General features: G+C 42.0%; 1 protein-coding gene across 2 annotated transcripts in view; it reads left to right on the top strand.

Annotated features, from left to right (window-relative positions):
- Window positions 1-25,670, top strand: part of Grin2a (glutamate receptor, ionotropic, NMDA2A (epsilon 1)) — a 428,183-nt gene that overhangs the window by 362,864 nt on the left and 39,649 nt on the right. Inside the window, exon 12 of one of the 2 annotated variants that reach the window (NM_008170.4) lies at window positions 20,463-20,650. In NM_008170.4, coding sequence (NP_032196.2) covers window positions 20,463-20,650 — 188 coding nt within the window. Of the gene's footprint in view, window positions 1-7,332; window positions 11,946-20,462; window positions 20,651-25,670 lie in introns of those variants that run through there. The other variant, XM_006521795.4, reaches the window with a different exon arrangement.

Raw genomic sequence — 25,670 nt, 5'->3', positions numbered from 1 at the left:
CTTGTTTTTGGTTATGAAGTTTTTAATCACTGTTTATATTTCCTTAATGGTTCTGGGACTGTTTACATAGTTTACATGATCTTGATTTAATTTTGGTACATGGTCTGTCTAGAAAGTCATTCATTTCATCTAGATTTTCTGGTTTTATTGAGTATAGTCTTTTGTAGTAAGATCTGATGATTTTTCAAATTTCCTCAGTTTCCATTGCTTTGTTTCCCTTTTCATTTCTGATTTTGTTATTTTGAATATTATCTCTGTGCCTTTTAATTAGTCTGGCTAAGTGTTTGTCTATCTTGTTTATTTTCTCAAAAAAAAAAAAACAGCTCTTGGTCTTGTTGGTTCTTTGTATTGTTCTCTTTGTGCCTAATTTACTGATTTCAGCTCTGAGTTTGACTATTTTCTGCCATCTACAACTTTTGACGTATTTGCTTCCTTTTGTTCTAGAGCTTTCAGGTATACTGTTAAGTCTCTAGTATAGGATCTTTCCAATTTCTTTATGAAGGCACTTAGTGTCATAAAATTTCCTCTTAACACTGTTTTCAGTGTGTCCCATGAGTTTGAGGATGTTTTTCCTTCATTTTCATTGAATTCTAGAAAGTCTTTCATTTTTTTTCTTATTTCTTTCATGACCAAGTTAAAATTGAATAGTTATTCAGTTTCTATGAGTATGTGGGTTCTCTGTTGTTTTTGTTGTTATTGAACTCCAGCCTTAGTCTATGATGATCTAATAAAATGCATGGGATTATTTCAACCTTCCTGTACTTGTTGAGGCTTGTTTTGTGTCCAATTATATGATCTGTTTTGGAGAAGGTTCTATGAGGTGCTGAGAGGAAGGTGTATTCTTTGATTTGGGGGTGAAATATTGTGTAAATGTCTGTTAAGTCCACTTGGTTAATAACTTATGTTAGTTTCCCTGTGTCTCTGTTTAGTTTCTGTTTCAATGACTTGTTCATTGGTGAGATTTGGTACTGAAGTCCCTCACTATTATTGTGTGGGGTTCAATGCATGCTTTGAGCTTTAGTAAGATTTCTTTTACAAATGTGGATGTCCTTGTATTTGGGGCATAGATATTCAGAAATGAAATGTTATGTTGGTAGGGCTTTCCTTTGCTGAATACAAAGTATCTTTCCACAGGTTGGTTGGTTTGTTTGTTTTTGATTACTTTTGGTTGAAAGTCTATTTTATGGGATATTGCAATGGCTACTTCTGCTTGTTTCTTTGGATAGTCTTTGTTGCTTAAGGTGTGTTTCTTTTATGCAGCAGAATGATAGATCCTAGTTACATATCCTATCTGTTAGCCTGTGTCTTTTTATTGGAAAATTGAGTCCATTGATGTGGAGAGATATTAAATGATAACCAATGATTGTTAGTTCCTGTTATTTTTGTTATTGGAGGTGGTAGTGTGTGGGTGTGTTTGTGTATCTGTTTGTGTGCTACCCTTCTTTGCGATTTGGATTAATTTCTTATGTTTTCTTGTGTGCAGTTACCTTCATTGTGTTGGAGTTTTCATTCTAGTATCCTCTGTAGGGCTGGATTAGTGGAAAGATATTGTTTAAATTTGGTTTTATCATGGAATATCTTTGTGTCTCTATCCATGGTGATTGAGAGTTTTGCTGGGATTACTAGTCTAAGCTGGCATCTGTGGTCTCTTAGGGCCTGCATGACATCTGTCCAGGGTCTTCTGGCTTTTAGAGTCTCTGTTGAGAAGTCTGATGTAATTCTGATAGGTATGCCTTTGTATGTTACTTGGCTTTTTCCCTTTACTGCTTTTAATATTATTTCTTTGTTCTGTACATTTAGTGTTTTGATTATTATGTGTCAGGAGGATTTTCTTTTCTCTTCCAATCTATTAGGTGTTCTACAAGGCTTCTTGTATGTTTCTGGTCATCTCTGTCTTTAGGTTAGGGACGTTTTCTTCTATGAGTTTGTTGAAGATGTTTTCTGACCCTTTGAAATGAGAATCTTCTCCCTCTTCTATTTCTATTTTTCTTAGGTTTGGTCTTTTCATTGTGTCCCAAACTTCCTGGAAGTTTTGGGTTAGGAATTTTTTAACCCTTTGCATTTTCTTTGATGTATTAATGTCTTCTATGCCTGAGATTCTGTCTTCTATCTCTTGCATTCTATTGGTAATGCTTGCATCTGTAGATCCTGATCTCTTCCCTAGGTTTTCCATCTCCAGTGTTGCCTCTATTTGTGATTTCTTCATTGTTTCTATTTTCATTTTTAGGTCTTAGGCTGTTTTGTTCAATTCCTTTACCTGTTTGATTGCATTTTCCTGTATTTATTAAGGGATTTGTTTCCTCTTTAAGGGCTTTTACCTGTTTGGCTGTGTTGGTTTTGTTTTGTTTTTTTGAAAGGAATTATTTATATCTTCCTGAAAGGACTGTATCATCATCATTAGAAGGAATTTTATGTCAGAATCTTGCTTTTCAGCTGTGTTAGGATATCCAAAACTTTTTGTAGTTGAGAACTGGATTCTGATGGTGCCAAATTACATTGGCTTCTGTTGTTTCTGTTGTTGTGCTTGCCTTTCACTGGCCTGGGTGTTAACACCAGAGATAACTAGATAGCTTTTTATCTATCTATCTGAGATAGAATTTTACCATGTTGCCCAAGCAACACTGCAGTATTTCATTCGCTTTCCCAAGTGCCAAAATTATAGGTATGGGTTATGACCTTGACTTACATTCTTATTGATACAAGGTCACATGAATCAGGCTGACCTTCAGCTCTCTATGTAACAAAATATAATTTTGAACTTCTGATCACCTTGCTTCCTCCTTTGAAGTGCAGAGTAACAAGGAACACACAACAAACTTGGTTTATCCAGTGATCAAGCTTAGGAACTTGGGGCATGTTAGGTTCATGCATTACGAACTGAGCTTCATCCCAGTCTCTGGCTTCCACTTTCAGTGATTTCGGATTTTTCTTGTAGTATAGTATGAGATCTGACTGCAAACCCTGAGATAATAAATTTCTGTCCTGAGACCAGATCTGCATCTGTTGTGTTTATTTCCACATCCTCTCACTACTGTCTTTTATGTATCAACCCTGCCTTAGTTAAAGACCCTTTTTCCTTCCTTTTGCACCATGTTTCTTAATTGTTTTCAGTATTGAATATATTAGCGTATAAGAAAGTAATAATAATAATAATAATAATAATAATAATAATAATAATAATAATAAATAGTCGTTTACTCACTTTTCATCTCTCTGGAAAATAGGTGCCCTATGTATTCTTGAATTGCTGAGAATTACGACCTCTCCTTTGCACTGTCTCCAGCACCTTGTAGTCCAGTAGACACTGCTTAGAACACCCTAAGCATGTAGCTCAGTTGTAGGCTCCTGTCCCTGGCTGTATGGTTCTCAGTAGCATCCAAACAAAACAAAACAAAACAAAACAAAACAAAACAAAACAAAACAAAACAAGTGCTATAAACATGGCTGAGAAGCACTGGTTGTCATTTCCTGAGAAAGCCTTGTACACCTTGGAGCTTCAGTTTAGGTTTGAGTCCTGGCTAGACCATCATCCAGCCAGACCACCTCTTAGTCTTAGGTTTTCCATGTAAAGAGCAAAGCTGATGACCATTTTGATCTCTAAAATAGCCCTGAGATTCTTTTATTTGCCTCAGCCACATACATAGAAAGAACTCAGATCACATTAAAAACCAGGACAAAAATCAGGAAGGATTAAGAAAAATAATTCTAACTTCTAGTGTTTTTTTCAAGCCTTGCTGATAAGCCAAAACTATACAAATCATAGGATAATTTGCTAAAATGCAGACTCCTGAGCCTTGTATGGGTTTTCGGTGTATATATGGTGAATCGTCGTCTTGATGAACAGCCCCCACCAGGTGCTGGTGGTTCTGAGTCATGGGAGATTTCAGAACAGCCTCTTTAAAGGAGTCTCATAAACACATTGAATTGAGACAGTTTTGTAAGCAGTAGACAAACCAAATGGTTAGGTTTAGAATGAATCAAGATGGGAAGGAAAGCAGAGAAAGGCTTTAAAATTATGTTTCTCTGTATATTTGAAGTTGTAATAAATGAAAGCAGAGATGTTATCAAGTAAGCCAAAAAAAAAAATAAAAAATAAAAATAAAGGACTTGATGTGTAAGCATTTAGCTGAGTAAGATTTTCAGAGATGGGCTTCAGAGAAGAAGCTGTGAGTGATCCCAGGTCTATTGACCAGTGTTCTCCTAACAGATCAGCCTGTTTTATGATTGTGTGACTTGATACCTACAGAAACAATCTGGGATGTCAAGATATTTCAGAGCTTGCACTTCATTTTGGGCGTGGCATGTGGCTGGGCTACCCACATCCTGGAAGCCAGGAAGCAGAGTAGAATTGAGACAGAAAAGGATGGTGTACTTCCTGCAGACAAACCTGGCCCTTAGTAGTTTCACCCTTTCCCAATGACCTCAAACCATTTAGAAGGGTTGAGTCCTGGTGATCTCATCCTGTCTGGAAGTCTGCTCATAGACCCACCCAGTGGTGTACCTGGTGAACTTGGTACATCTAATCATCATGTTGGTTATTAGAACTAACCATTGAAGTAGTCTAAATCTAAGTTAGCAGGGATGATAAAAAATAAGTTCCACTGAGCCAGGTGGGAAGGGCCTAGGAATACGCTCTTCCAGTGATGCATGCTGATTAGATTTTGAGAATATCTGCTCTAGAAGAGAGGGCAGGAGCTGAATGGGGCAGAGGGATCTAGATTTACAAATGCTGTGCCGTTCAACAAGTGTTGACAAGGAGGAAAAGTTCCTATATCAGATTTAAGTGAAACATGGTCCCTTGGACTCTAGAGAGCAAGTAATTTAAGACACAGTAGAATAATTGGTATTTTTATTTTAGTTCATTTTAATGTGCAGTTACTTGGACATTGATATAAAAGTGTAACTTTTCTCCTCTCCTTCCCTTCTTGTATTTAATTTTTTATTAGCATATAGTGTTCCTGCTAAGCCATGAGGTTCATTAAGACATTTCCATCCATAGATATATGAAACACTGCAGTCATGTACCTCATTTCCTGAGCTTAACTCTTCAGCTCTCAGACCCCACTTTCCAGTTTCCTGTTTGATTTCTTTCCAAGCCAACACCATGGGCAAATAGACTCTGTCTCCCTTCATATGCAGCAAAGTGAAGAATAACTTTAAAGGGGGGATTATCTTTTCTTTTGATTGTGATAGAATACAATTACCATGAAAATTATTGTCTTAGTTGTTTTCAGTGAAGAGGGTCAGTGATGTCAAGTGCGTTCAAGATGTGGTACCAGTGTCGTGACCACCTGTTCTGGTTTCATTCTGTTGCTGTGATTCAACACTGACCAAAAGAAACTTAGAGGACTAAGGGTCTAGTTGACTTACACTAATAGGTGACTTTCATCACTGAAGAAAGTCAGGGCAGGAATTTAAAACAGAAGTAATAAATAAATGCTGCTTATTGATTCACCGGCTGGCTTATGCTCAGCTAACTTTCTTATACACTCTAGGACAACTTGCCCAGGGAATGGTGCGGCCTATAGTAGACTAAGCCTTGCTATATAAATTAACAAACAAGGCAGGCCTCTTTAGACAAGCTCTCTGGCTAGTTTGAGCTAGGCAATCCCTTGATTAAAACTTCCTTCTCGGGTGATTCTGTGTTGTCTGATCATGATAGCTAAAATTCTCGTAAGAAACCATCTGTTCCCCAAATTCTTCATCTTCTAAAGATCAAACTTGGTATCCTTCAACCATAAAATCTATTCTCCCTCCTTTGACCCCAGTAACTACCATTCTAGTTCTTTATGATTCTGACCACTGCAATGTTTAAATAAAATTAAAAAGTGTGTGTGTGTGTGTGTGTGTGTGTGTGTATGTGTGTGTGTGTGTATGTGTGTGTGTATGTTTAGTTTTAAGGGTTCTTTATATCTTTCATGTGTTAATATATTAAGCTCTTACCACACATGTGATTTGAACACATGTTCTATTTTGTGAGCTGCATTTTACATCTCCCTTATGTTGGTGATATTGCTGATACACAATTTTTAAGCACTAAGTCCATGTTTTTACCTGAACTTATGTTTCTACAAAGCTCAGGTTGCTAGTCTGTGTGATTGTGTGTCTAGGTGTGTGTTCATGTTTGTGGGTGTGCAATGCACATGTGTACATGAGTCCATGTGGAAGCCTCAGGACATCCTCGGGCATCATTCCTTCTCACCTAGGTTTTGAGATGTGGTCTCTCACTTTGACTTGGGTCTTAGCTGGTTCAGGTAGGCTGGCTGGCTGGACAGCCCCAAAGATTCTCCTGTTTCTGCCTTCTCCACACTGGGGTTAAGAAGATGCACCACCACACTCAACTTTTTACTTGAGTGCTGGCAATTGAACTCAGGTCCTTCACTTGTTCAGAACATACTGAGACATATCTCTAATCCTTATTCTTCATGATTAAAAAAAAACAGAACTATGATTCCACATCCCTGGGGAAGAAACATCTTCACAGCAAAGCAAACACTGATCATTTAGTCTTTGGCACAGGTTTTCAAAGTCCATGGCATTCAGGGCAGCATATGTTAACCAGAAACTGGGTTAGTGATTCCAATATCCATGGTCCTTGGGCTTTTAGATGTTAATCTCTTAAATATCAAGAGATGGAGTTATCACTATTCTCAGGGAGATAGGATGAGGAAGAGCAGGAGAGATTCAGGAAGTGAGTACAGGGTGATGGAGATGTAGGAGAATGTTATTTTATGTCTGGATACATTGAACTAGAAGGACCTTTGGCCATTACCTCATGCCATATGCATCCTACCTAGATGTTCTGTTTCATGAGCTGTGCCCTGAGTGAATGGAATACATATTCTTACTCAGTCCTCAACACTCTTTAAGCTAGGTACCATTTTATTCACTTCCAAAGATGAAGAACATGAAGATCAGCAAGATGAACAGATGGCACAACAAGCTATTTAGCAAAATCACTGTATGGTAGAACTTCCAAGCATAGGGCTCAGTTTTGCCCCCCACTTGGCAATGCTGGCTAGAGAGTTAGATGGATAGGAATAGTGTTCAAGGCAGGATTAGAAAGTGGAGTTGTATGGTCCTATATAATATGCACATCTTATGTAACATACTGTGAGATGACCTTAGAGTTGATACAACACAGTATCCTTATTTTTTCTCTCAAAAGAAACTGGCCCAGCAATGCAGAAACAGCAGAGAGAAAGGTAGATGTGGGGTAAGTCAGGATGGTTGCTATGCCAAGCAAGTTCTTTCAAGGATACCATCTGAGTGGGGCTTATTTGCTATATTTTATCAGTCAGACAGAATCAAGCATGCATGGTTCATTTTCAGCTGCTGAGTTCGAAAGCGGGCGTAGACATCAGCGCTCAGCGAGCTGTTCTAAATGGGATCGCATCATCTCGAGAGAAAAGCAGATCGACAATGACCTGGTTTCTGAGATCCACCCCCACGCTGCAAATACAGCTCAAAAATAATTGCTACCACATCATACGGTTAGGGTTTTTTTTTTCCCCTTAATAAAAACTCAAGAAAGCAGAGACATCTTTCTTCTTTTTGTCCTTGGAATGACTTCCTGTTAAACTCCATCAAAAAGAATATTAAAAAATTTTCAAGGTCCTCCATAAAAAAAAGTGTTTAAAAATAGGAAAACTGGAGGAGGGGGAGACATTGAATGAAGTGTATTCACGGTTCTGTAAACGCAGAGATGGAGACTGAGGGACGAGAAGAGGAAGAAAGGTGATGAAATGGAATTACATCCATGAGGAGACAGGTCAGTCAGTTCAGAGCTTGCCCTGTAAGCACAAGAACCTGAGCTCATCTCCAGAACTCACATAGAAAGCTGAATGTAGCCATGTGCACTGGGGAGGTCGAGATAGGAGAGTCCTTGGGCTCACTGGCTGGGCAGCCTAGCTAACCGTCCCAAGTCCGATGAGCCCTAGACCAGAGGAGGTGGGTGAAGTTTCTGAGGCTGTCCTCTGGCTTCATGTATATCTGCATGCGCATGTACGTACACACACACACACACACACACACACACACACACACACACACACACACACACGTGAATTAGATACATCCAGAAGCTTGCTGACAACCTTCTTGCAAGGCATTCTGCTGAGCTTGTCGTTTTGTCTCATCTCTCAGGCTCTGTACCATTAACATCTAAGTCAAACTTTTGCCTGTGGACAATGTGTGTCTCACAACTAGTAATGGTTGGCTTTACGCTTGGACTATGACTTGAAAATTCATAGTTCAATTTGTGATTCTCCTTCAGCAATTATGAGAGTGTGTGATGTGGATCTCGGTTTCCTGGCTTTCCCTGAAGCCTTTAATGCTGTTTCACATCCGAATGTACTTAACTCAAATTGTTTTACCCATTTGAAGCTCATTTTATTACATTTTGAATTGTTTTGGGAACTAAGTGAGGTATTTCTTACCGATGGGTAACATTTATTGGGCATTGACCTTGCATAGGTCCTGTTTGGGTATGGGGAGGGCTTGGTCAGCACAATTTTATTTACACCCTGTGTTAGGGCTATGTGACCATGACATTGCCATCTTCTATTCTGAAATAGAAGACACAGGCAGAGAGTGATGGAGCACAGTATCTAGAATAAGTCCTACTCCAGAGCCAAATGCTTTGAGTCACAACTTAAATACAGTAACAACGGTGGCCATCTCTTTGACAACGCACAGCCTGGCTGGCTCTAATTGCCCATTGTTATATAAAGCTGGTACAAAGTTTGTAGAGGTTTTCATTTCAACACATCTCTTCCCTTGTTTGAAATTTTCATTGCTATTTTTAAAAGAATAGCTCTCCTTCCATTGAGATGGAAAAGACAAATGAAGCCCCCAGATGAAACTAGATTCCTTAACTGTAGAACTATTCACAGATGGTTTCTCTTGAGAAACACAAAGAATTAAGAACTCCCTGGAAGATTCTGTATTCTTATTTTTAATCATGTGTGTGCATGAGTGCATTCTTCCTAGGAGCCCTGCCCACTGTGTTTTTTGAGACAGGATCGCTCACCAGCTTAGAACTCACAAAGTCAGGTAGACTGTCTGTCTGCCCATCTCTGACTCTTCAGAACTGAGATTATAATGGCCCTGGGTTCTGAGGATGGACTCAGGTCCTCTTGCTTACAAATCATACATTTTACTGACTGGGCCATTGTCCAAGCCCAGATTCTGTATTCTTCGGGTGTGTCTCCTGTCACTATTTGCTAAGCCCACATGGAAACTTCAAATCTATGGTTGTTTCTTTACTGCTGGATATGCGACCTCTCCATTTTGAAGAAGGGATCGAGGCTTGGAACTAAGTAAGCAGCAGCAAGCCCAAAGATCTGCAAGAAGCAGAGCCAGTATTCAGAGTCTGACCCATGGTCCCTCTTTTTTGCCTGCGAAGGGGATGATTTTGAGACAGGTCAGACTTGCCTGTTACAAGGTGCAGGATTAGGAGCAGAGCATCGAAGTTCTTGACCGTCTGTGTCTTAGTAACAGATTCTTTTTCTCCCAACAGCTAAATTGCAAACAGGCCTCTACTTGTCAGATACTTGAAATGGTCACAGTGCCAAGTGTCAACCTTGTGTGGTCTTTTCCCAACATCTCTTCTCATCAGCCTTTGGGAAAAGGAGCCTTTCATTAGCGGGGTTACCTCAGGCCATAAAATCATCTAGTGCACATTGTGCGATGAAGGGAGCCCTTGGTCCAACTTCAAATCCAGAAATGCCCCACCATCTTCCTCCTGTAGAGAACTTCAGGTGGGTGTTGGGCATTGTGACACATACCTGTGATCTAAACACTGGCTTATCACTTGAGAGGCAGACACAGGAGGATCATGACTTTGCAGCTATTCTTGGCTACACACTGAGACCCTATCTCAAAATAAGCACTTTTTCTTTTACAGAATTCCGGCTTTCCAGATAGAAAAGCATTTTCTTTGTTCTGGGGACCAAAAGTCCAAAGTCAAGGTGCCAGTGGGGACATACATGTTCCTGCCAAGTTCACAAGTGGAGACTATTTCTCACCTCTTCCAGCCTCTGATCCTGGTGTCTCCAGGTTCCATTGGCTTGTAACTTCCTCTCTCTTATGTGTTGTCCTGTCCACATGGCCTTCTCTCCCTAGGTATCTTTTCTTCTTATAACGATGAGGCCATTTAGCTTGAGGGCCATTATATACTTGATATTTTTTATGTAAAGATCCTCAGCTAATAACACCTTCAAAGACCTGGTTTATCACCTCTTGATACTGTTCATCCAATGAAAGTCACCAAAACCACAGTGGGATTTCAGCACTACCTCCTGGCAGGTTTCTAATGTCAGCCCATGCGGGGATACCCTTGGGCATCCTGGAACATGTACCATGTCCATGAGCCATGGTTCCCAGGCTCCGTCTGCAGATTCCCTGGAGAGAATGAGGTTGTATTTCACAGGGAGGCACAATGCATGTGAGTCTAGTGTTAAAGCTTGTTAGAGAGCCCCATCCTTGGGTGACAATTGTGCCAGCTGGTTTCCTGTTTCTCTCACTTGTAGTTGCTGGGTGGCTCTCAAGTCTTGCCTGAATGTAATACATGCACTTTCCCTGTCCCTCCTCATGGATTCTTCACAGCCACCTGTTGAGTTTGCAGATCGGCATGTCTGCTATACAGATGGGGAATCACTGGTTATGTTACTGCTCAAGCACAGAACCAGTGAACTTCAAAGCTGAGATGAACTTGTTCTTGGAGCTTTGCTCTGGACCATCATGCTGTCTGCATCTCATTATAAAACAATTCTCCAGCCAAAATGAAAAGATGACCGGAGATGAGTAATTACCACATTGACCATGCACCAACATCAAACCACCCCTGGCTGGATAATCATTGATTTGATGTATAGTCCATTTCTCTTAGACCTTTGCTGTATACATTTGCATCTATTTATGCGTCCACCTATAATTACACATTTTATTTCTGCAGATGCCATTTGACTATAACCAGTAGGTCAGGGTTTTCAATTACTTTGTTTTGATGAGCTTCTGGATATGTAGGTATTTTTGCCTTCATCCTCTTGGGCTGCTGGAAAAGCCTCCATGTTCATGCATCACAGTTTACTCGAGCATTTCCTTCAGCAGAGATTATCCAGGTAGCCAAGGGCCATCAGTCAGAGGCCTGTCTTAAACATTGTAATGAACCCTATGGTTTCTTCTGCAAGTCGTTCTTTGGGGATGAGGGCAGATAGAATCCTCAAATATTCATATGTTCCTGAAACTTTAGTCTTCTGTGGCCAACTGACTGAGATTTTTTAATTTGCCTCCTTTCTGAGTGGCTTCTTGATCGATTGTGGATTTAGGAATGAGAAAGACTCAGTTTTACACCCTGGCTCCAGTTACCATCTTTGCTATGTGCCTTTTAACTAATTGAATAATGATCTGAGCCTATTCCCTTTCTGTATCTGGAAGATCTCTTGACTTATCCCCCATGGAGAATTAGATACTTGGACTTAGGAGAGCTATCGGCATCAAGTCCTGCACCTTCTAGAATGTGACTGATTTATGTTCTTTCTTTCTTTTATGTTTGCTGGATGTACAGCTTCCTTGTCTTTCAGTCCTGGGATCTAACAAGTCTTCATATCCCATCACTTCTACAATGTGACAGGGTATCCAGAACTTAGTTTCCTAGATTTAAATGTCCTCTCTGCGAAAACTCAGTTGGGAGCTCTTGCACAAGTTAACTTACCTTTCAGACACCTTTCCTACTTGTAAAGTGCTGGTTGGTACTGGTACTGGTACTCCAGTACCAGGGCATCTGATGCCCTTTCGTAGCTTCTGCGGTCACTTGGCACTCACATGGGACATAGACACATTGGTAGGAATTCATATAAAAGCATAAGACAGGCTGGGGAGATGGCTCAGCAATTAAAAGCAGTTGGTATTCTTGAAAAGGACCTGGGTTCATTCACCAGCACCTCTATGATGGCTCACGACCATCTGTATCTCCAGTCCCAGGAGACTGATGCCCTCTTCTGACCTACATGGGCACCAAGCATGTGCATGGTGCACACATATACATACGTGCGAAAACAATCATACTCATAAAATAAATACATCTGAAAGGTTTTTCTTTTAAACAAAAGTGCTATTTAGCTCACTCAGTCCATAGGAATGTGAGTGGAAATTACTGGAACTTTCAGGCAAAAAGCATGACATTTGGCAGGAAGTAGCCATTGCAGAAAAGTCTGGTCAAGGAAAATATTTCTTGAGCTCAGAACTCTGAGCTCTAATTCCAAGTGTTGAGATTGATAATAAGAAACTCCCTATGACTGACCTTCCAAAAGGCATAGCACTTCTCCTACATCAGAACATAAGCTCTGGTGAGGAGAAAGAATGGCATTTGAGTAGTGTGTCATCTCCAGAGGAAGCTCTATGACTGCTATCTCAGTCTGTAGTGGTTTGCAGTAGGTGGATCTAGAAACAAGCACTCTGTACAAGTTCTTGAATGGAGAAGTCTAGACTTCTGTCCCTTTCCTTGAAAAATCCAAACACTGTTCTATGGTATCACCACCCTTTGGATGCAATCAATTTGTGTCCAATAAAATGAAAGCAGACATCTTCTATCATGCCAGTCTTTAGCTATGTCTGAGGTTGAGACCAGGAGTGTGGCCATCTTGTAACCTTACTCCCACTATCTCTCTTCTCCCTCCCTTCCCCAATTCTTCTTCTGTCTGTCTCCCAAAGTCTTCCTATCTACCTCCAGTCCACGTTCTCCCTCTGGGTGCTTGCATTTTTCTTTTGCCTCCTTTCCTGATGTTCTCTGCTGTCTGTCTGTCTGTCTGTCTTCCTGTTTCTCTTGGCATCGGTTCCTCTGCTTCTTCCTCTCTCAAATCCTTCCTAGTTCTCTATAATTTTTGCTGGATTTACAAATTTGCTCAATCGTCACAGTGAAAATAAGCATCAACTGTGAGTCTTTTTGTTTCCAATTCACAGTGCATGTTCTTGGTAGAAATAATATGAATTAAACTGACAACAGCAAAAAGCACACAGGATGAAATTTGATATTGATTAAAAATCCATAGATGACTGGAATCTTCTTGGCTAATTTTGTATTTCTGCACAATTTTGACTCAGGAGAATTGGACTTGGTGGAAATAATAACTACAGAAAAAAAATCCCAAATGGCAGGAGTCATAAATTAGTTGAATTTGTTGTGCTCCAGATGTTGATCAATGAATCAAATCTTTATGAAATTTGCAAAGAACTGACTCCAGAATAAACAGTTTCCAAAATACAAAGGGGGGTTGGACAATTTATTGATCTAGGAGTTAAATCAGCTTAATGGAATTTACTATAAAATTAATCAAGGCTAGTGCAATTCTGATTTCAATGTTTGCATTCACAAACTCAGAGTGAAAACTGTGAGCCTAGGGCTAGAAAGATAACATAGTGACGAATGCTTGATGTTCTTCTAGAGGACAGGAGATCTATTCCTAACACCCATGCTGAGTGGCTGCCTGTTACTCTAATCCCAGATCCAAAGCTCTAGTCTGTCTTCAACAGGCACCCCCATACACATGTGCACACACAAGCACATCCCCCACTAAAATAAATATACACTTTTTTTCTAAGTGTGAGCCTAGAATCTGCAAGATGGCTCAGTAGGAAACAGTATCTGCCTGGCTTTCATCCACAGAACCTATGTTAAAAGGAGAGAACCCACTCATGGAAATTTTACTTTTATCTCCACAAGGGTTCCATTACACACACACACACACACACACACGCATACACACACAATTAATTAATCAATCAATCATTTTACTTTTATCTCCACAAGGGTTCCATTACACACACACACACACACACGTGCATACACACAATTAATCAATCAATCAATCAATTAATGTGAGCCTAAACTATTTTCTTGAAGCCAGCTGTAGACTAGCCTGGTTGAGGTTGAATATAGGTTGACTGCCTCATTCCTAGTGAACATGTACAAAGGTCGCTAAGCCTCAGTAGAACCCTCTCTTCCAACAGTCCTATGTCTGATGCTTACTCACCTCCATGTACCCTTCTCTTCTTTCTTTATACATAGTCACCTTTCCAATGCCCCAAGTGTCATCAGGATCTGTAATTGCAAAAACCTTCTTTTCCATTTTACCCAAACAACATCCTGCACTGCAGAGGGAGGACTGCTTCCACCTTACATAAGGGAAAGCCAGAGGTCAGAGAGGTTCTGTGATGAGGCCTCATCTCCAGAGCTGATGACGAAGATCTGAATGGGGTGCACTATCTCACAGGTGTGAGTGTGTGTGTGTGTGTGTGTGTGTGTGTGTGTGTGTGTGTGTGTGCCACCACATATGACAGGCTATCTAACCCAGGAACATCTAAAGAGTTCTGCCCACCATCTTGATGTAGGAACACTGGAATTGCAGGCACGAGTACTGGTTCCAGATTTCACATCATTCTGAGAGTTTTGACTCAAGCCCTCAACTTTGAGCCATCTCCTCAGCCTGGACATCTCCTCAGCCTGGAATCTTCTTTTCATTCTCCTACCAAAGCTTTGACACGACCTAAAAAAATGCATTCAGTTACCATCAAAGAGACATTTCTGTTTTCATAACACTTGAGACTAGTCCTCCAAACACACACACACACACACACACACACACACACACACACACACACACACACGATTTATTAATTCATCAGAACAAGCCACTGTCTTGCTAAAGGCTTCTTGAATGTTAATGAATGAATAATTAACTTTAACTATATAATTAGCCTTTAAATGTGCTGAGACCCCCCCAGAGAGCATCTGAAAACAAGCATAAGATGATGAGCTAAAACCGGAAGCTTTTGATTAGGAAAGATCAGGCTGCCTGGCAACAGAAGTCCCATTCCCAGAAAGAACTCATGCCTCCTCAATGATGGGCTACAGTCTTTACTGGAATAGAGTGAATCAGATTCTCTAACAAATGGATTGGGGCTAGGAGCAGCCTTTCAAGGGCATTGTATAGATATAAGCAAGTTGGAACCACAGAATGGGGTAGGATCTACATGGCAGTGAAGGCTGTTAAAGTCACAGCAGGAAATCAACAGGTTCAAGACTCTCATAAGACCCCGCTGTACTTAGGTTGCTTTGCATATTTTCAAGGCTGATTTCCCCCTCTTCCTCTGAACTACGATCATTGATCATTTCTAATCATTTGTGTCCCCTGAGAACCAGCAGTTTCTCAAGGCGAGAATGGTAGCATCTACACAGATTCTATGGTGTCTGCTCTCTCTCTCTCCTCTCTCTCTCTCCTCTCTCTCTCTCTCTCTCTCTCTCTCTCTCTCTCTCTCTCTCTCTCTCTCTGTGTGTGTGTGTGTGTGTGTGTGTGTGTTGTTTGGAGTTCCAGCCTCCTCACTAAAAAGGAAGAGTTTCAATCCAACTGTCACAAAAGGGGAGGAGCTTCCAAAACAGGTGATATTGGCCTCAGAGTGCCAGATAGCATTCTGTCCCCACCCCAGGCAGACCCTGGCATTTGAGCCTCCTCCTGCCCAGTGGGAGAAGCACTTCATTGGGAAGGTGAGAGGGTGGTTTCCTCTTGTAGATGGAGAGCACTGACAAGCAGGCTCCCTCACCTGGGAGGCCTGTCCTATCTTGTGGACAGACGCTTAGGTCTGAAGGTTGAAGTACCCCAGGGCTGGCCTTTGCTCTGTGCTGCTCAGAGCTCAGCACTGCCAGTCTCCCCCCTTCTGTACCATCAATCTTGTCTACAACAGTCACAGCTCAGAGTCTTCAAATGCTTGTGGTCAAATAAGATTCCTTTCGGTGATCAACCTTGGTTTCCAGCAAGAGCCTGTGCTGCTCAGCAACAACCCACCAAACAAATTGAGGTATATTAAATCCTGGAAGAGTGTCTGATGCAGTTAACCTCAGACCTACATGCTAGATATCTGCTGGGGAACAGACAAAAGTGACATCACTTGCCAGACATCTCTAAACTCTTACCTTCTGCCCTGGTCTTGGTTTTTCTTTTGTATTTGGCTCAGTTTACAGTGTTAACTCCTCATCTAAATCTCCTGAACAGCACACAGAACTGGCTACACCTTCCTAGTCGTTAAGGCCTAGGGGCTCTGTGGCCTCAGCATCCTCCTAAATCTCAGCTCAGCTTTGCCCACTTAGAATCAGGAGAATGGTGCCAAATCAAGTTCATGCTCACTGCGTCAGCTTTCCCAGTCAGACAATCAGCAACACACACACAGAGTGGGCTCATCCTGGCACACCTAGATCCCTGGCTGCTGCAGCCCTTCAAAAAGAATGTCTGTTTAAGCGTAGGTAGAGATATAATGGTGGGGAAAAAATAGAAGGCAATGCAGGCAAAGTATTTGGAACTGGACTTCTTACAGAGGGTGCATAAAAGTTGTCGGACCTTTGGCCATAAACTGAACTCAACTGAATGTGTTTATGCATTTTAAGCATTTGCTGTAAGCCGGCCATTGCACACGTTTCACTTATATAACATTACTTTGTTCCCAACAGCCCTCTGAGGGCAGATACTGTCAGATCCTCATTGCAGAGAGAAAAAGCACAACCAGACCCATAACAAAACCAAACCTGAGCCTCAGAAACACAGGTGCAGCGTCCAAAGCCTCCAGCTTACAAAGCTCGCTTGCCAGTACATTGGCAGTTTAATTTCTTTCCTTTTGAGCAACACCACTGTTTTCAATTGAATACAAAGAGTAAAACTTTTTAGAATATTAGCAAGGAGGAGAACCCAGAGTCTGGATACCACGGCATTCCTCTTACCTATGACAGGATACCTGGTGGATGTTGCCCATTACTGTGGCTCTCTGACACATTCAGTCATTTTTATTAGTGTCTATATCAGTGCAGTTCAATGAAATTATAAACTCACTTCCTTGGCTGGTGCATCAACTGCAGTTCAAAGGCCACTACACACAGGAGACTACAGAAGCAGGACATTTGTATTGCTGCAGAAAGCTATGGACAGTGCTGGCACAGAGACTGCTAGGGTGCAGAATATGGAATACCACCACTGCACCCAAGACTGCCTTAGGTTACCAGAAGCTTGCATGCCTGCAGACAAAACAGGAAACAACTAGAATGACGTTTGTCCCCTGGCCAACTGTGACGTCTCAATACACGCCAAGTGCCATGTGCCAACAATGGCCCTGGGTTTGTTTTTGTTTGCTCTATTTGAGAATGTGTGTGGTGTCTGTGTACGGTGTATGTGCATGGTATTTGCATGTGTAGGCGTGTGCCGTGTGTGTACATGCGTGTCTACCAGTCAGAGAAGGACAGTTATGTGCCATGCTTTATTACTTTCTACCATATTCCCTTGAGACAGCATGTTCCTCTGAGCCTGGAGCTATGCTGGCAGCCAACAGGCCTCCAGTGATCCCTCTGTCTCTGCCCTCCACAGTGCTCAGATTATAGGCACAATCTTGGACACACCTGTTTTTTTAATGTGGTATGGGGATTTGAGCTTTGGTCCTTATGTTTGCATGGAAAGTGTCATATGCACCGAGCCATGGATATTGTTTTGAGAAGGCATGTATCTGTGTCCATTTGTACCTAGACCCCTCGTGCTCTGGAATCACTGGTGTGTGTGAGAGAGAAAAATCTACTTTGTGCAGCCTCAGTTTCACATGTTAAGGCTACTTATGTTCTGCTGTGGCTCCAGAAACAGAGAGTTGATCCGAAGGACATGTTCCCATCTGTGACCCCCTATGGCTACAGCCCTGAGGGCATGCTCCTCTGGCCCTTCTCACCAGTGTGTAAATGCTTTTGTCAGGACTGTCTCTACCTGGAATGTCTTGCCTTTTTTCTTTCTGTTCATCTGGCTGTTGCTCAGCAAAACATTTGTCATGGAATATGTTACCAATTTGCAGAATTCTGTGCAATACCAATGTCCAATACTCTAACAATATCAACTGTAGTTGCTGGTGAACAACTTGTGCAGGATGGCCAGCCTTACCTTTGATTTCCAACCCAACAGTGTATTAGACGGGTCTGGGGGTGAGATAAGATTCTAGATGCCAAGGAGAGCGATAGATAGGCTGAAAGCTGGACAAATCTGCATACACGGAAGTCTGTAGATGTGTGCATATGGTTATTTCTTGAGGAACTGAGAGAGTTTGCTTTATAAAACCAAGAGTCACAGAATCTTCACAACCATGGTATGTGAAGTTCATGACACCTCAGATCTTTTCTAGCTTTCCACTACTATCCCTACTATTCCAGTATAGCTGGTCTTCTGGAAAGGCTGTGCCCACTGTGCTAGGCAGCTCTGGCTTCCCTTTACTCAGCTTCCTCCTCCTCCTCCTCCTCCCCCTCCCCCCTCCTGCTGCTGCTGCTGCTACTGCTGCTTGGGTGCTCTGGTCACTTTTGAACTTGGCTGGAGTTAAATACCTAGTGTTTGGGGTAAACGTTTCAGAGTCTTTCTAGGAGTTAGCTAAACCCTGTAGTTTAGCCTCAGCTGTAATTTTTACAAAACCAAAATGAAGCCGGGTGGGGGGTGGAAAGGACGAACACACCTATGAAGCTTGCAAGCTGCTCCACAGAGAGCAGTTGTGCTCCTACAGCAAGCCCACCAGCAGCTGCCTCTGACAGAATGCAGGCACTACAACCTCTCCTGACACTTTTATTTTTCTTTGCATCAATGCTTTCTATTGCCTTGTTAGAGAAGGGCAATGAAGTGAAGATGGTGGCAGGAGGGCAAGTGATCTCTGGTGCCATTCCCATGCCTGTTTTAGAGTGGACACATTCATTCCTGCGCTTCAGGGGTTACAGTTTGGCCCTTTCAGATAACCTCAACTGTTTGAAATTATGTTTATATTCAGTAGTAGGGTTCTAGGTAATGGATGAGTTCTGCCACCTTATTCACACGATGCCATGATGCTTGCCATTGTGAAATTGGCAGTTGGCATTGGGAGTGGGGTGTTACATAGGACTGCTGAAGCAATTATTCCAAAGTTGTGTCCATATGCAAAAATTCCCACAGCACCTCAAAGCATAGATGCAATATTGCAATAAAAGTCAACTTATCAGCAAAGAAGAAAACACGATTTTTATTTGACATGGAGATATGCTTAGTATGGGTGAAATGAGAAAACAATCCGTGAAGTGATTTGGTGGGATCCATTTGGGGGATGAAATAAAGGCAGGTAAAGTACAGCGGATGAGCATCCACACCTGGTAAAGATGCTTCATTGGAACCGAATGGAGCTTGTTCATGTTCTAGTGTCTGATTCATAGGGAACTCTGTTGTTTCTTGAGGATACCCTCATTATGCAGCCTGACCTTACAGACAGAAACAACAGACATTTGCTGCCCTGGAGTTAAGGAGGTTCAGAGTCTGGGGTTAAGGTGTTCACTGGTCTTTGCCTTGTCTGAGAGTGGGAAAGAAGGCTTGCCTTAGAGCTCTCATTGTTCACAAGCTCTTAGCTATGTAATTCAACTCTTCACATACCACGCATCTCCCACATGCGTGAGTGGTGTGTGTGTGTGTGTGTGTGTGTGTGTGTGTGTGTGTGTGTGTGGTGTGTGCTGACTTTCTCCCTTTTGATAAGGGCATCAATCATCTTGGTGTAAGGCCTATTCAGTATGACCTTAACTGGTTATATCCACAATGACTTTATTTCCAAACAGACCACATACTGAGGGTTGGGACTTCAACACTATTTTTTTAATGGAAAAAGGGATAATTAATCCATAACACCCCACCACAGCGAAGTTACAGTTGCACCCAAGAACATATGGCTCACAAAACCTAAACTATCCAATTTGTTTTTACATAAAAACTTCCTAGCCCCTGTTATATATATTCATGTGTATGTGAGTGTGTGTGTGTGTGTGTACATACAAGCCTCAGAAGACTATCCATCAGTATGCTCATAGAGGTCACATCATAGTTACAGATTATGGGTTATAGAATTCATAACTTATTTAATCACATAATTTAAATTTTAATCGTATTTTAAAATCTTTCTATATTGTTTGAGTTTTAAAATGTTACTGTGTAATGATTTTATAACATAAACAGCAAGTGAATTTATGTAAGTATTTAAAACAAAAAGGCATTATTCCTGATTAATTCCTCTTTGCTTCTTGCATGCTACTACCTGGCTCTACAGTCCTTTAGTGGCTCGTGGTGTTCTGAGACAAGCCATTTAAACAGGCCACCACATCCCCGCTGCTGGGAGGTGTTAAGAACAAACACTTAGCAAACAAAAATCCGCCTGTTTACTCACTTGGGGATATGGAGTCTTCGTGTCTTAATTTAGCTGCCTCTTGTAAGTTGGAAAGGAAAGGTTCTGGCTTTTATCTCTTCATTAAAAATAGATTCTTTTATGACAAGGGGCTGGAGCAACCATGAGTCACCATCTCCACTTTGTGGGGTGCTGGAGCTGCCCGGCAGAGCAGGGCCCTGAAATGGCACCTGGCCACTCCATGACTCCCTGGTGTCTTGTCATTTCAGGAAGTTGGACGCTTTCATCTATGACGCAGCTGTCTTGAACTACAAGGCCGGGAGGGATGAAGGCTGTAAACTGGTGACCATTGGGAGCGGGTACATCTTTGCCACCACAGGCTATGGAATTGCTCTGCAGAAGGGCTCACCCTGGAAGAGGCAGATTGACCTCGCTCTGCTCCAGTTTGTTGGTGACGGTAAGTAAGACCTTGTAGTTGACAAGGTAAGCCTCAGGATGAAGGATGTCAATAGGTTCCTTAAAATATCCAGGCCGTTCCTCTTGTACTTTAGAATGCAGAATTGTGTGACCCCAAAGGTAGACTACGTTCAGAACATTTGCTGCTAGCATTATATAACTGCACTGTTGTGTGAGTCAGCTTTTCATCGCTGTGACAAAGAAACCCAGGATAAGCAACTTAAAGGACGAAAAGGTTATTTTGTCTTGTGGTTTCCCTCTGTGATCCAGTTGCTTTCAGGCCTGTGGTAGAGCAGTGCATTGTGGGGAAAGGTTATAGTGGAAGGAAGCTGCTGAGCCTGTGATGACCAAGATGGCAATGAGGGTTAGGACAATGTGCAGCCTTCAAGGATGTGTCTCCGGTGACCCACTTCTTCCAGTAGGCCTCACATCCTAAAATGTCCATCATCTTCCAGTAGCCCACTGACTTATGAATTCGTAAATGGGTTGATGAGCTGCATCGGGATCCAGTCATCCAATGTAAGAGTTTTGGGTTTGGGGCATTTAAGCTCCAACTTCATTTTTGTTTCTGTGATAAAACATCATGACCAAAATAAAGGAGGAAACGGCTTCTTTGGTCCACAGTTTTCACATTACAGTTCATCATTGTGGGAACCAAACAGTAGCTGAAGGAGTTAGCTCCATCATACAGGGGCAAAGAGAGGATGGCCCATCCTGTCTTGCTGGTTGCTTATGCTCTAGCAAGGGTTCCTCTCCTTTACACAGCTCAGGACTCTATTCGTGAAATACTACTAGTCACATTTCAGGGGAGTTTTCCTGCCTTAATTAACAATCACAACAACCCCACACAGACATGCCCACAGAACAGCATGATCAAGACAATTCTTCAGTTGAAACTCACTTTATTGGTGATTCTAGGTTGTGTCAAGGTAACTGTTAGAATGAACCAACCCAGGATCTAAGTCCCTGTGTGTGTTCCCTAAATTGCAAATTGTAGAAGAAACATTCCTCAAGGGTTTTGGACTAAATGGAGACTTTTCTGGACCTGTCAGCATCGAGGGCAAATCCATCTCCACTAACACGGTAGTTCTCAATATCCTGTGGAGATGAGAGGAAGTGTCTAGAAAGGGAGAATGCCTGGTTTCCACAAACTTCCCCTCCTTTACTGCCCAACATGCAAACTGACTACAGCTCCTCCTCACACAGGATTTACAACCTAATGGAACCAACTGGGGAAGTTGTGATCCACACTGCAAAACAGGCTGCTTGAGATTGTACAATCTTTCCTCCTGCCTACCCTTCTCCATTTTATAACTGGTGTTTTTTCCCACTGCTGTGATGAAATACCAGACTATAAGAAGCTTAAGGCCCATCATGCTAGGATTGTGAGGACAGCCACACTGCAGCTACACATAGGAAGCAGAGAGTGAATCACAAGTTGGGCTTGGCTATAAAACCTCCACACTTGCTCTAGTGATCCACTTCATGTAGCAAAGTTCCACCTCCTTGAAGATCCACAACTTTCCCAAACAGTGCTACTGGATGGGGACCCAGGGTTGAGCTACATGAAGTGTGTGCATTTTACTTATTTCACATCCAAACCACAGCAGCTGGTAATCTCACCCCATCCCTTAAGCATGATGAGATGCCTTTAAAGGGGTGAGGGGTGGGGCACTAACACAAAGACAGTAGGTAGAATGCCAACATAGACACCAGGCCAGTGTCAGGAATTGCTCAGTGTGACACACAAAATGGAGGGCATAAGACAGAAGCCTCACTCAGAATGAATCGAGGCTATAATCAGAAACATTGCAGACTGAGCTATGCTGTGTACAGCGGAGAGGGTAAAATATAGCAACCACTGTAGCCAGAGCTGATATTGAAATGAGCAAAGGTTATGACAGGTCGGTGTGGATTTGAAAGAAGTTTAGAACTCCTTTGTAGCTTTCCTTCTTTCCCAGCTCATAGAATTAAATCCTTAATTTTTACAGTGCCATCAAACATTCTAAATGGGTTCTATATTTACCTCTCAAACAAGGACATCCGAAGCTCAGGATTCCCTATGGGGCATTTGTTTCTTCCTCGGATCACCGGTCATGCTCTGTGCTTTATAGCTGTGATTTGTGGCCATGTTGGTCAGGTGTTGCTGTGAAATCCCAGAGGCATAGAGCAGTGGGCCTCTACTCTTCTGATGGGGGTACAAATGGAGTGGACAAGCCTGGCTTCAGGCCTGGATGAGTCTGATAGAAGTGATTCCTGCCACAGGTCAATGAGTCACGTGTACAACCTCTGCCACAGGCATGCTGGCTTTGGGTCTTAGGCAGTCTGTTGCTAGTCACCTGGAAGAAGGTCTTTTCAGATGCACAAAAGAAGCACTTAGCTGTACATGGACGTGTGAATCTTCTGCTTGGTGCTGTGGTTTTCTTCTAATATTCTCCTCCCCAAAACAAGTCAGGCAGCAAACCCCAAACCCAACATTGAGCAGATATTCTTTTATGGGAGAAGGGACAAGGGGAATGAGCACCATGAAGACTGGGATTTGGTGACAGTTTTTTGCTCCCCGTCACAGGCTGATCTTGTCAGCAAATGAGTTTTTGCTTCCAGTGCAAGCCTCAGAGAAACTCGGGCACAATGAGCAGTTGGTGGATGATGGTTTGAGTGCATAAATACACATATGAATGAACGTTTGGTGTCAGGGCCCATTTCACTTGACAGGAAGTGTTTAAATGTGGTAGGTATCTGTCAAATGAGCAAGCTTTAGCTCTAGCCCTGTTCACCATTGCCGCTCTTGTAGCATCTGTTATGAAGCCGCTGGCATCTTCAGCAAACAGGGCATGTCAGTCAGCATGGTCAGTGCACTACATGTATTCTTCAGTTTATTTTCAGATTCACCTGCTCATTTCTATTCTACAAAGATGGAAACCAATATTCAGGGGGCTTGTGGTGTCCCTTGCCAGATAACTGATGATATCTCTGCTGTAGGGAATTTTATCTATAATGGAGTCAGTTAGGCAAAACTCCCATTCTTTTTATTTTTCTAAGTTGTCTGGCAACATTGATTGATTGGACACTTGATTTTAATAGGCACCCCAGGAAAAAGTGATTCGGTGTGCATCTGAACTAACTCTGTGTGTGCTCTTCTTACAAAAACTTCTGTGACACCACCTATTGTGGTCTCCTTTACTCGCTTGCGCATAGGTCCAGGTGTGTTTGCATAGTAAGGATGGAAAATGAAATGGAAGGACACGTGGAAAGAGCTTAGCACAGAACCTGCAGTGTAATGATGGCTCCAAAATGTAAGGTGCCACCTCCTTCCTTCCTATCAGCATTATAATAACCTCATTACCATCTTCATAATAATCATCAATCACAAATATGTTGAGCTGAATATCCTTCTTTATCATTTTCACCATCAGTACCTCCAACAAAAGCACCGTCATCACCATTATTCACATTACCATCTTCTTCACCACCAACATAGCATCATCACCAACACCATTACCACCATCACCATCACTGTCATAATTCTAATTGTGTCAGCACCAGCATCATGACCACCAACCCCTTCATCATTATTATCACCACCATCAGTACCACCATCAACAACATCAGCATCCAAGTAGTTACCATCACCATCACCTCCATCATTGTTCCCATTGTCACCACCATCACCACTACCCACATAATTAGAGTCAGAAGCACCAGCATCATGGAATCGTCGGCTTTTCTCATCCTCTTTTTCCTTCCAACATCCCCCTTTCCCTCATCCACCATCATCATCTGTGTATGATCTTCATGTAGCTAAATCAGTGATACATTAGCCATAAGTTATGTCATCCCAGGAACAGCCTTGTAATGCTAAATGGGAACCATATTCTCTGCGGCATTTCAAGGTGCTTACATCTAGAGCATCAGGTTCTTACAGACATTTTACATCCTGGCTTATTGCTTTCCCAGCCACACTGCTGGAGTCTGGAAATGTGTCCCTTCAGCTTCATCCTCAGAGGCCATCTGGAAGCAATGACATGGGAGAGAAAATGACGTTGCTCCGGGGGGCATCTTAAGATAATCTTCCCGGAAAGCCATGTCCAATTCTGAATGTCTCTCTAGGAGTAAATACATGAATTAGCACAGCTGCATAAATATTTCACTTATCTTATGCAGTTTCAGCAGGATTAATTATGCTCTAAAATTAGACCTGCAAAGAGCACAGTGCCAAGCAGTACCTAATTATTATTCATCCTTTAGAATGGAGTGTTTATCTCTTGTTATAGAGTAGTTCCAGTGGACGATTATGAGTCTAATGAGTGTCAAAAGTATAAAAAATTTCCTAACAGGCTGTGTAAATATAACCTCTGAATGAAGTGTTTGGTTATAGGAGGATGACGTAAAATCTACCAGCCACCTTCCTAGGAAAGCAGCTACTCTTCTATGTCTAGAGATGAACAAAACCCCAATAGGACCTTCCTTTCCTTCTCTCGTCTCTCTGTGTCCCCTTTGGGACAATGGGGTGCACCGTGGTGTCTTTAGTTACCCTTGGTCCCATCAGTACCAATACTGAATGCTCGTGGAGGAACACCCTTGGTGATCCGAGACACAGGTATAATTGTCTTGTCTTATTTTCTTCAAAGCGCTCGCAGGTGGCGACTATGTATAAATTTAAAATATGTAAATTTTTAATAGAAACATATTTATACTAATCCATCTATGAATGGTTTGTAAAATATGTAGACTATACACACATGTACTTTTATTAGATATTGCAGATACATAAAAGATTCATCCAACACCTATGAAACACTATATTTTAATGAGAATGTGTGGGAAGAATAATTCATATAGGAACATAGAGCGGTGAGATCTTAGCAAAAGGGTAGAAGAGACCAGAGTTCAGAGAGCCTCAGTATTGACCTAGCATCTAGTAAGCTTCTGTGGCGCATAGTAAATTCCTGAAAGATGATGTAATTGAGCACCAAGGTTCACTGAGGGCACATGACAGCCAGGGCACATGAAGAATGGTG

The sequence above is a fragment of the Mus musculus genome, chromosome 16 (genome assembly GCF_000001635.26).
Source record: "Mus musculus strain C57BL/6J chromosome 16, GRCm38.p6 C57BL/6J".
Lineage (NCBI taxonomy): Eukaryota > Metazoa > Chordata > Mammalia > Rodentia > Muridae > Mus > Mus musculus.
This window is presented reverse-complemented; position numbering and strand designations above follow the sequence as displayed.